We start from the raw sequence: 12,270 nt of genomic DNA on the forward strand, positions 1-12,270 counted from the left end.
TTAACTGGAAGTTCTAGGCTCAGTTGTCACAATCAGTCGTCGCAGTTGGACAGGAAACTTTGCATCACAGTTGTAGTGACAATGTATCGAGAAGTTATCATGATAAAAGGTCCTTATTGTTATAATTTTGTACGCGAAGTTCAGCATTAAAAACACTCAGATGTTGCTTTTGCTCAATTAAGGATTTTTTTTTACTTGGTTATTGCTGCGTCAGCCTTATCAGATCCGCGCTGAACCGTTTAATTCAAACTTCAATAGATTTCGACAAAAAATTCCGCGCATTGGTCGACGTGGGCATGGCATCATCGCCGAAGACATGAATCCGGATTCTTTTCCTCATGATGGAAGTCTATCCAATTTTTTTTTGAAGGCCTCAAAGGCGATGCCTTGTCTGGGTAGACGCAAAGATGTTTCTACTGAGGTGTGTAAAACTAGTTTGAGCGGCAACCTAAATTGCATGTCTTAACTTCATGTAAGATTCTCTAGTCGGGTCACGCAACAATCATCGGCGAGCAGTATCCATTTAGAGACCGCTTGGGTCTTGGCCATGCATCCAACGAAGTTCCCACTGTTCACTATAAACAAGATTTATGGCCAAATTTCGATACTAGTAACTATTCACTCTGAGATATATGTACGAGTAGTAGTAAAAGAAGAACACAATTATGTAGGAAAGCGGATAACGAGCGATCTACATCACAATTACGTGCAAGATTTAATCCGCAGCCGGAGGAATTTTTTTAAATTTTTTACTACGTTCGCTTGAAAGTACCCATTAGATATAACAGTGGTAAGCACAGCCAAACACTTCGGGGAAAAAATATATGTAAATAATAATAACCAAATAAAAAAAAAATCTTCCTAAAAAAAGTGTATTTGATTCCACATTATAACAGTTCACCACAAGCAGAAATTATGATTTTATCAGTTGGTTTTCCGGACTTCGTACCATATTTCTCCATCTTACGCAAAACATCTAGACCAGCAAGTAGCTGACCAAACACAACGTGCTTGTTATCCAACCTACACTGACACAAATTGATGTCTGAAACAAGTACCAATAATATAAAAAGAAACAAATTACCATTCAGCTTTGTCAAACGTTAAAAAAAACTGTGATCCATTTGAATTCGGTCCTGAATTTGCCATTGATAGTACACCTGGACCGGTATGTTTGAGTACAAAATTTTCGTCTTCAAATTTCCCATTGCCACCGAAAATCGAGCGGCCTCCTGTGCCATCACCATTCGTAAAATCACCACCTTGGGCCATCTTTTAGAAATTACAAACTATGCAAACCAACAGAAACATTTGGGGGTTTGAAACATTCAACTTACAAATCCTGGAATAACACGGTGAAAGCTTGAGTTCATGAATCCATAACCTTTTTCATGAGTGCAGAGAGCCTGAAAGTTTTCAACTGTTTTAGGAGCAACATCTGCTCTTAACAAAATAATAATTCTGCCCAAGTTTGTTTTTCCCGCCTTCAGGTCCATATAAACTTGGGGGTTGCCACGAGGCTTCTTCTGAACCTCTTGTTTATTTTCTCCATCAGCAACTGAGGCTGTGTCGCTGGTAGTTTCTTTATTGTTTTCTTCCAATGTACTTTTGTTTTCTTCTGTTTTCCCTGCATACTTTTGTAACCAAGAATCTTCAGACCACACTGGCCTAGAATATCCTTCTTTAATTTTCCTAGGTCTGGCAATATTGACTGTTATTGTTTTCCCAAATAGTTCAGAATCATTCTGAATAAGAAAGTATCATACAAAAATAATATACGAAATCTAATGTGAATACTTGAAGTATTACCATGTTGTCTATAGCTGCTGCAGCATCCTCAGCAAGTTCATATTCGATAAAAGAGAAACCTCTATGTTTTTCATGATTTTCATAATCAGGAGGTATTTCAATATTGACAATTTCACCAAAAGGTATGAATGCAGCCCTTACTACAGATTCATCAGCTTCATCTGGTAGACCCCCTAAATAAGTTTCAATTAGTATTCTATGTCGAAAAATGTTGGTTGTGACGTATACTGATAAACTACTTTGCATCATTTGACCTTACCAACATAAATATTTCGTTTTGCATTGTTAGCTGTCATTTTTAAACACCAAAATAATTGAAGTGAAAGCACGTGAACTCGTAATAATACAACTGGACTAGTGTATATGACGGCAGAGTAACAACTTGCGTCAATTTTCGATTCAAAAACAACATGGGTTTAAGGGGCTGGATTTAGCGTAATGCTGCTTGGCGTGTGGAAGGGTAAAGTTTGGGAATCATAGCGTTGTCTAGACGTTAAAGCTGTAAATCCTGGAAATCGTAGAGGAAATGGGAGGAGTCAACAACCATAGGTTTTTCCCAACTTGGTCTCCGCGAGACCAGAGTAATAGAAACATGGTTTGTTGAAGCATGGTGCGTACAGCCACTGCACGGAAAACACCTTTTCGAAAATTTTTCACAAAAATGAAGTTTGATTTCGATATTAGCTTCATAATATCGAAATAAAAAAACGGTAAAATATTAATTTGACCATTAGTTTGAGCGTCCTCTGTTGGGCTGAACGTTCCGTTGTGCTTACTGGAAAATGTAAGCAGGACTCATTAAAGAGATAAACAGTTTACCAATCACTAAATAACAAGTAAACATTGCAACTAATACTAAGCGAAAAATTTCAAACCATTTCGAATCATTTGTTCAGGTTCAACAATACTTTTATTTTATTTCCCAACACCCGCCACGGCGCTTATAATAACGGTAAACTCGGGATGCTTTCAGAACAAAAAGGCATTGGGCGGAGTTGATATAACGGTGGCTGTGCCAGGTTTCTATAACACTGTTTATGGGAAGTCCGCCTAATACACCGTATTTTATTTTTGACCCTCAACTCCCAATATAAGAAGAAAAATGCCTGGAATAATTAGAATGCCACCCTCCATCACCGGCAATGATCATCATCGACTACATCGATTAAGCGTATATGAAAATGCGTATTCAAATAAAAATGCATGATCATATCTTACAATTTCAAAATTTTTCATAATGGATTTAACAAATTATTTTGTTTAAAAAAAAAACAGAAGAACAGCCTTACTTTACATCGGTGTTGAACCGCTGCTGTTTGTGTCTGCAGCCAACAATATTCCGCTTAGGTATTAGGTCATGAAATGTTGCACGGATACTCATATACCCTTTATTTGGATGGCACTTTTATACGTTTAAGCGTAGGATGACCAGCAATATCTTTTCATGAGCTAATGACCATAGTGGGTGAGGGAGGGTGACGTTGCGATTGCTATAGCCTTTTCTTCTTAGCCTGGGAAGTGGGGGTCTAACAAAAATACAACAAAATATTTTCTCCAGACATTTTTCATATTACCTGGGGTACCTGAAAAAGATATCTAGATTTAAACTATCCAACCCAACTTATGGTGGTTTAGCGCCAAATCCGCCCTACCTCTATTTAAAAAAGTAAGTAATTAATGTGTTCTACCCATATATGTTTTTTTCAGAATAAATCGGCGTTTTCCCAAGCTGGTTCCGAGGCAATATGCACTACTTAGTAGGCTACATAATCGCGCCTACCGTTTTCTTTATAGGCAAAGTGTGTGCTGTCGCCACTAGGGCTTCAATTTGGCTACTTTAGTGGTTAAGCCGTTAAAGTTAAACCAATCAAACAATACTGCGTGTAGCGCATGTCCTTTAAATTTTTTCGACGAGAACAAAATAAATTTTGTTGATATAAATTTGTCCAATGAAATAATATATATGTACAATAGTTATGGTAATTGAAATAAAAGAATATAGAGAAATTTTTTAAAAATTATTTGTCACTAAAATTAATTACGATATTCGCCAAATTTAATGGCAATCGACAGCTCTTGGTAAGGATTTTCCATTTTTAAGTAATTGTTATCAACATTTTTAAATCGAAAAAATTTCATAGGCAAAATGTGTTTTTGTTGTTTTTCATTCTAAGGTTGCAATGGATGCAACTGATAAAAACACAAAAATTGATGTTATGCTTAAACTTTTTCCTTTTTCGAAAATTTAACGCAAATTTAATAGAAATAATTGCTCTTGATAAGACCTCGCGATTGCTACAAAACTTGTCAATTTGAACTGTTTATTTTTCTCGTAAATAATTATAAAATGCTTTCGTGATTTTAAAAAAGGGAAGGGGTGCGTGAAAAATACTAAACTTTGCATTGATCGTTCGATGCTTAATCTTCGTCAAAATATGTAATCATTATAACATTTTTGTTGTTGGTGATTCCGGAAAAATTTGTATAAACAAATACTTTTAAGATGTTATATTTAACCCCAAAAATTAGGTTTGAAAAAGTGGTTTTTGACAAACCATTATGGCGGCCATTTTCTTACCGCGCCAAGTTCAAATTGTAACAAGCGTAAATAGGTGTTAAAAATTGTAATTATAAGCAAATATTTTCGCTTATAATAATTAATTTCGATATCCGTTTTTGATAGGAAATCGCAGAAACTAACTAAGACAAGTTAAACAAATTTATTTCATCGGCTTTCATTTAATTTACAATTTTAGCGGTTCTTTTTTCAAATTTCCGCGAAATTTCCGGTATTTTGACCATAGGGGAAAAACGCATCTGCAACTATGCACTACTTAGCAGATATGTAATGAGACCATGTAAAATTTTCCTTTTTTCTGTTGGATACTGGAACTTTGCCTTAACTTATACACTAGCAACTTTTTCATAGGCTTACTGTCAAAATGAAACCGTACTTTAACATATTCCATGACCAGATATTTTATCTTGTAATCTCGATGGTCATCACCCAAAAATTGAATGGTATGTGACTCAGCGATCTTATCACAAAACTGTTCAACGATTCGCATAGTCTGAAACCAAGGTTCAGTTACGTATACTAGATCGCCACGATTTCTCATAACTGTATAGTGATCTGCTCTGAAATTGCTAGGCAAATCATGTTCATTAAAACCAACCAAACCCTTGCAAATTGCGCAATTACTGAAATACTTCCCACATACTTCCCACTTTTTATCATAGAACCACATAAACCGTACACCATTATTCTTAACTTAAAGTCATTATAATCTAGGTCATCCAGAATTCCTGATACCGAATACTTACTCGTCCAGTAACTGATTTCTGAGGGATTCTTTATACTCTTGACGACCACTGTTTTTTCCGCGTTCCTGTAGACACTTTGCCATCGGAACTAGCCTAGATGTTCAATCGGCTCTATATCTTTAATTTTACTTTCATTACTTCCTTTCACAAGCAAACTAAGACGTGATTGAAAGGAAATATACCTGATGATTTGTAAAAAAGATGTCACCCTTGGATGACTATCTACTTAGAAAATGATTCCGAAAAGTCTGTAATTGTACAATGTGTCATTAGTTAAAATTTTTTATTAAAAATGTTTATAAGTTACTAATTACCATGGAACTATAAGTTTCATCAAATTAAAATTTGTTTATTATTAATATTTGTTTTGATAATTTTCTAAATTAATAATTTGGTTATTTTTAAGTTCTTTATGTATACTACTAATTTGTTATATACCTGTACATTAAGATGGGATTCTATATTGTTTCGAACTACTTTCAGCAAGAGCGAAGCGTCCACCATAAAATGGATTTTTGAATCAAGTTCAAGTGGATAATCGAGACACAGCACCCTCCCTTTTCTCCGGACACCCACCGTTTTCAGAGCTTTTTCACACAGGCGCTTACGTCGGCAAATGTCTTGCGCGGACGGATAAACTAGGGGGGAATTATCGGTGCATGTTAATAAAAATATGGTCTATCCTTATTCTAAGAACAGGATATTTGCCACACTGTTTATCACCAATTGCTGTTGAGTAGCATGCTAATCAACAAACATCTGAACCCCGCGTTCGGCAACATAGTGGCTTATGGAATAACCGTACTATTTATCCGCTATGCAGCCTTTCTAAGTTCCCGTACGCGGAGCTCGAATTTTTTTGAGTCACGGTGTTACTTCTTACTTCTTAATTCTTTCGGTAGATCGTTCGATTAGTTCCGAGTTAACAATTTTCCAGCAGTGTAATATGCATTTCCGGAATCAGTGTATAAAAACACTACTAGATTGTGTATTGTCAGGGGTTGGATTTGATGACTTGTAAGTTAAATCAGTTGTGAATCGGTTCAGATTGTTCACCCAGAATGGACGTGCTTTCCAGCGCTCATCCATAGCAGTTTCCAACGTCAATCGCAATCAAAGTATGACCTCAGACCAGGAGCCTAACATAGGCAAATTGGTGGTCGCCAATTTCACATCACGAGAGACCTTTTTGGTTCTCTGTTGTGGATTGATGTCCGGGACAATAATTGTTACCACGAAGAATGGACCAGGTCAACTTCATTGCCGTAACGCAACCGTCCTTCGGGACTGCCTGCCAGTAAGAGCGGAGTCAGGCTGCACAGTGGATCCGGTTGGCGATCACGCTCACCGGCCCGTGACCGTGTTCGAAGTTCGATATTTGCGAGTTAGATATTACGTGTGAATTTATGTGGTAGAGCGTCACTCAGCCACCGATGTTCAATCCCGTAGGTGAGTTCGTGAGATACAACAATTTGCCATGCTATCCGAAAGATGCATATCGTAGCATGCAGGACATGGGCTAGTATTGTGCCATGTCAGGTAGGGAGTAGCAGAGTTCCGGCCGGTGGAGTTCACGGCCTTCGGTCGAGCTCGCTGCTCATATCTGGCGTGGGTAACTATTTACTAGTTATGCCTCACATGAAAAAGAGGGGAAAGTTGAACTGCATAATCGCAAAACGATTTGTTGTTGTAGCATTAGAACGTACCTTTGGAAATCATAGTTCTGTTGTCTGTAATCATAAATTAGGAGTATGGTTTTGTATCGTAAATTTTTGTAAGGAAACTGAATTGATTCGTTTGAAATCTTTTTCGAGATAAAAATATCTAAATGCACGGTAGAAACATTTTTTCTCTTAGAAACGCTTTTCGAAAGTGATGGACACATTTAATAAATGACATGCCTTATCCCATCGTCTGGCTATCGTTTTTTACTATTGATCTCAGATCACATGATTGTTTAGCAAGCTGATTGTCGAGCACAAACGGCTTTTTAATTTGGCAAACTAAAAAAACTGTTCGAATTTAGTTTTTTTGTTTTAATACCTACCAATTGTTTTATAGTTATTCATTTATTTAATTTATTAAATATAATTAAAAATTTTTATTGAAATAATTACTCAATTTAATATTTTTATTTCATTGAATAATTTAATTATAGAATTGTTTGATTTTGCATATGTTCTCACAATACTTAAAGCATGCCAGCGGCTGCAACAATGAAGGGCCATTCAAGAACAAAAGAGAAAAGCCAACTCTTCTGTTAGAAGATGACGCACTCATAGCCAAATGGATCAGGGGAATTTCTAGCGCAGGGTATCCAGTGACAAACAATTATCTGTTGCGTTTCATTAACATACCTCGCAATAGTCGAAAACGGTGAAGACATTTGCCAACAATCAACTGCCGGAAAGATGGCTTCAAAAATTTACTATGCGATACAACCTGTCATTCATAACTGTGGAAATTGTGAATCTCATCAGGAGCCAAAATCACTCTCATGAGCTCAAGCAATGGGATAAACATATTGCAAAATATTTCAAGTTGGTTATTATTTGCATATATTTTTGCCATAGTTTGGTTTTTGTTGCATTTCACCAGATTATAGCTTCTCAGCTTCCCATTCATATTGTTTTTATCGATTAACACATATCATGAAAATTTTTATTTCATTTATAATTTCATTTCATAATGACAACGGTCTAAAGGGCATTTTCACGGACTCTACGAAATCTTTCAACTGCGATTAAAGCTTCTTTCTCGTTTCATCAGGAAAAGGGAAAGTTTGTCAAAACTGGCGACTAAAAACTTGTTCCTCTCACTGGCATGAGGACAGTGCTACCCTCCGTCACAAGTAGCCTACTTAGAGGTTTCGACAGACGTGTCCCCAAAAAACGACACATCTACCCCGACATACGTAACCCCGCAGAAAATGGAAAAACATCTCCCGTCAAAGCTACCCCGACATATGGACCCAATAAAAAATTTAAAAACGCTCCCGTCACATCTACCCCATTATAAATATAATACAATTACAGCCGTCATATGTACCCTTTTGTTGTATTAAGACAGACATACCTACCCGTTCGTTTAAAACTGATCGACACACCTACCCCTTCGATTAACACAGTCCGACATACCTACCACTTCGATGGAAATTGACCATCTTACCAACCCCTTCAATTAAAACAGTCCGACATACCTACCTTTGCGTTGGAAACCGGACGACGCACCTACCCCATCGATATACAGACCGACATACCTAACCCTTTGTTGAAAGCTGATCGACACACCTACCCCTTTGTTTCGTTGAGCCCGACAAACTTACCCGTTCGTTTTTTTAAATCCGACTTACCTACTCCTACGTTCAATTTAGCCCGACACACCTACCCATTTGTTACAGGTTTTTTTATTTATGTATTTAGACTGGCTTAACTGTACCTCTGATAAGAAGCACCCGTTTTTAATCATCTTTGTTCTGTAAGAAGATAAGGTAATGAAACAAGATATTATTTCCACGTAAGATACCGTACTGTTTGTATTATTTGATCAGCCTTAACAATATTATGATGCTATGAAGAGGGTTACAACGACTGGAAAGCATTCAATGAAGAAAGTTCCTACAAATTTTCTATTCATTCAGAAAATGAAGAAAGTTCCTATTCAGGTTACCGTCTCCATACTATTATTAGTTCCTTGAAATGACGAACGAGACTACTTATGCCTTTTTGTTCGTTAGGGAATTGTAGGCAGGAGAAATGATAGCCGACTTATGGGAGAATCGCTGGATAGGTTTTTCTGTCGCAGAACGACATTAATTGTTGCCGCAACTACCCTACAAGTAATACTACAAATAATAACTCACAGTTCTAACTTGTACAACCCTCAGAAAAACGAGGCAAAAGACTAGCCCTTAATCTACACCATTACTGTTGAAAACAAAGATCAGAAGCCTTATACAAACATGCACTGATTACCTTATTAGTTCCCAGAGCTCGTGAATCCATCATATCTAATGTAATTATATATTACATACGCTACAGAACTTTACCACTTGCGGCAACAATTATACAAGTAGAAGTGTCCGACAGAGCTCTTGACAATTTATAGTAGCAGACGAAAGGGAAAAACAAAAATACCGAGGCTAAACAGTATCCTTTTGTGTTAGTGCAATATTAGTAAGAACATAAGAAGAAAAGAAAAGGGTTTGACCTACGTATATTGATATTTACATTTACATTTCTACCAACAATTCCGCTGTATTTTCTTCTTATTATTGCACAAAAATCCTTAAAATTTGTTGAATAGGCGCCCGGCAAAAGCAGCAAAAGGGGCCGACACGCTCTGCACACATTGCACATAGGGTGTGCCCACACGAAATAAATGCAGTATCTATGGTGTTGATTAGGCACACACCACAAAGATTATGTGCAGCAGTGGGAGCAGCAATGTCAGCGGGAGAATCAGCGTCGGCGGGAGCATCAACGTCAGCAGGAGCAGCATCGTCACTGGAAGCAGCAACTTCAGCGGGATCAACCACCTCAAAGGGGGCAGCAAACTCTACCGGAGCAGCAGGTTCTACGATGATGTTTTGGTGTTACCCGCGGCCTCGTCGTTGACCTATAGGAATCGCTGGAGCGTCGCCATCAGGCCTAAGATAGCGTGGCATTAGGCGATTTCGGGTATGTCTTGGTAGCACGGCAGGCTGGTCATGTACGATGACAACTTGATCTTGTCGCTCGACCGGTGCATTCTCTTGTTGCCAGGTGCATTAGCTGGGACGACATGTGGATCCGGTATCAAGTTAGGCTGGGTAAGCGGTCTTCCGGCAACATTTCGAGGTCACCTTCCTGCAGCATTTCTTGGCGGACGAACACCAGCATGTCTTGGCAGATGAGCCCCAGCATGTCTTGGCAAAAGTACTTCATTATTTGGTGGTGCATCCTCATTTACAGTCACAGGTAATTGTAGCAAATGTTAAAAGCCAAAACGATACATTAAAAAACAGGTTTAGCTTTGAATTTGATGAATAGAGATATATACTTACAAAGAATCCAGCTGCCACTTCATGGAATCTCTGAAGACTGATTTTGCTATTCCACAGTAATCTTGTATAGTGCGCGATACGGGCTTCTTGTCCAATCTATCGCCTCGTACGATGGCGACCTATTTCTTGGTCATCACGGAGTGCAGCCAAATCTCTGGAGGTGGTGGCTTCAACTTTTTGCAGATGTACTACGTAACAAAGAAACGTTAGTCCAAACAAATGTAGCGCGTTTGGAAATTCTAGTTCGTCTGCTTTTTAACAGAGTGAACAAAGAGCTTTGTGACGTAGCCCACATTATTATTAAACGTTTCCATGGTTGCAAAAATAACTAATAAAAATAATTGATTTGAATCATTTTTGTTAAAGAAACATACAATCAGAATCTAAAAATCAAACCATATTCAGGGGTAAATAAAAAATCGTAATAATCAAGCAAAATTGATTGGAATCACTGATTGGAATCAAAATTTGATTGGAATCAAAATTGATTCGGGCGATATGCCCAGCACCCACCAAACGCCCCGCGGAACTCATTCAATTTTCATCCTTACCATGTAGTTCTTTCCTTTGTCCGCTAGAGGCACTACAATCAGATAAAGTATTTTGCTTTTTCTGCGTCAGAAGGGATAGGGCTAAAAGCATAGCACACCATGAACCTGTGGTCTTTATCTATGATATCAGTATGCGGTGTCGCGAGAAAAGAATTATAGTTTTTCTTTAGTGATGTCGATTATCAGTGTTTGCCTTGAATATTACGATACCGATATATTACAAAAGGTTATCGATGTTCTTATGCCAAATGACATGATATTTTTTGAAATTCACAAAAGCCTTGCATTCAAATCCGAACATTAACACGATATATTGTCAGTTTTACGCTCTACCCGATGGAATGTGCTACGCACAATGATTTGGCAGTAATAGGGTATAGAATTCCGTAAATAAATAGGGTAAAAGCAACGTTGTGTGCTTAATAATCCATCAAATCGAAACAAATTGTGAGGAACACTTAATAACACATAAGCATGCGACATCGTACAGGCTAGGAACTTTGTAAGTGGTTTCCGTTGAAGAGTAGGCTACTATGTAGCAATCTGGATTACAATGCTCTTCGACAAATCGACCTAGGGTACATTGAACTAAAATGGCGAAGTTTTTCTTCGACGATCATGGCAACATGGTTGGGCGGAATGCAGTAAAGGAAAACTCTGGTTGGTCTCGACCGTCGAGAATTTTCTTATTTTGGAAGGCAGCGACGACCCATGTGTTGCAACAGTATTCATTTCATGGTTGGTCATTCATTTTTGATTTTTTTCAGTATTGTAAGGAACGGCCAACCGTACTCCTTACATTCCCCTCTCGTTCCTACGCTTGCAACCCTTTTTTCCCCTCTTCCGCCAACAGGTCATTTGCCGATGGCTCTGGCCTTCAAACTTGTCAATTCTTCACATAGGTGTTACATTTCCACGCAGAATATTTATTCCCGATGGGACACCTAATCCTAAACGACCTTGCTTCTTCGTGTAAATGTTGCCCTTTTTCCAGATTGTGAGTCAGTCTACTTTCGGTTGTCATAACAGTCAGTCCAGTTTCAAGTGTCATCTCTGTCAGTCGGTCTCAGTAAGTTTCCCTTCGGCAACTATTAATTGGTCTTCGTAAAATACTGGAACATCCGTGCAACAATACAGTTCATCATCACTATTTCCCATTATTCAATAATTAAAAGTAAGGAACAGATCTTTTTCGAACCTTACAGTATAATTCGTCGTTCAGATAATACCAAGAAGAAAGGCGTAAAGCTAATCGGCTTTAGAGATGGAAGCCTTTTCGACAACCGATTCAGAAAGGAATAAAAGAAGTCTTAGCAATGCCAGGAGAAGGAAACAAACATTCGACAACAGGAGGAGTCTCCACCACCTCCTCCACATTCTTTGCCTCTTCTGTCTCTTTTAAGTTATTACTAAGTTTAATTCACATAATATACAAAACAAAACAATCTTTTCTATCAGTTTTCCCAGTTACGCTTAGGGTTTTAGACTTCAGCTTATTTATGGAAACGGGGTAAAATGGTATGTATAGAAACCGAAAAATGA

The 12,270-nt window shown here is 37.9% G+C and overlaps 2 protein-coding genes and 1 long non-coding RNA gene across 3 annotated transcripts in view; 2 read left to right on the plus strand and 1 right to left on the minus strand.

Moving 5' to 3' along the window:
- The window catches only part of LOC130688054 (uncharacterized), a 75,971-nt gene that overhangs the window by 35,790 nt on the left and 27,911 nt on the right, over window positions 1-12,270 (plus strand). The gene's annotated exons all lie outside the window — the stretch shown is intronic.
- LOC130688060 (uncharacterized) lies at window positions 221-12,153 on the plus strand. Its single transcript, XR_009000294.2, has 3 exons — window positions 221-421; window positions 487-610; window positions 12,143-12,153. It is a non-coding gene; the product is annotated as an uncharacterized LOC130688060 (long non-coding RNA).
- On the minus strand, window positions 846-2,211 carry LOC130688057 (peptidyl-prolyl cis-trans isomerase E-like). Its single transcript, XM_057511057.2, has 5 exons — window positions 2,069-2,211; window positions 1,810-1,982; window positions 1,338-1,745; window positions 1,085-1,272; window positions 846-1,023 (listed from the first exon to the last, which is right to left on the minus strand). Exons 1-5 carry the CDS (start codon window positions 2,103-2,105, stop codon window positions 888-890), a joined length of 942 nt encoding a protein of 313 aa, XP_057367040.1. The 5' UTR covers window positions 2,106-2,211; the 3' UTR covers window positions 846-887.

The sequence above is a fragment of the Daphnia carinata genome, chromosome 3 (genome assembly GCF_022539665.2).
Source record: "Daphnia carinata strain CSIRO-1 chromosome 3, CSIRO_AGI_Dcar_HiC_V3, whole genome shotgun sequence".
Taxonomy (NCBI): domain Eukaryota; kingdom Metazoa; phylum Arthropoda; class Branchiopoda; order Diplostraca; family Daphniidae; genus Daphnia; species Daphnia carinata.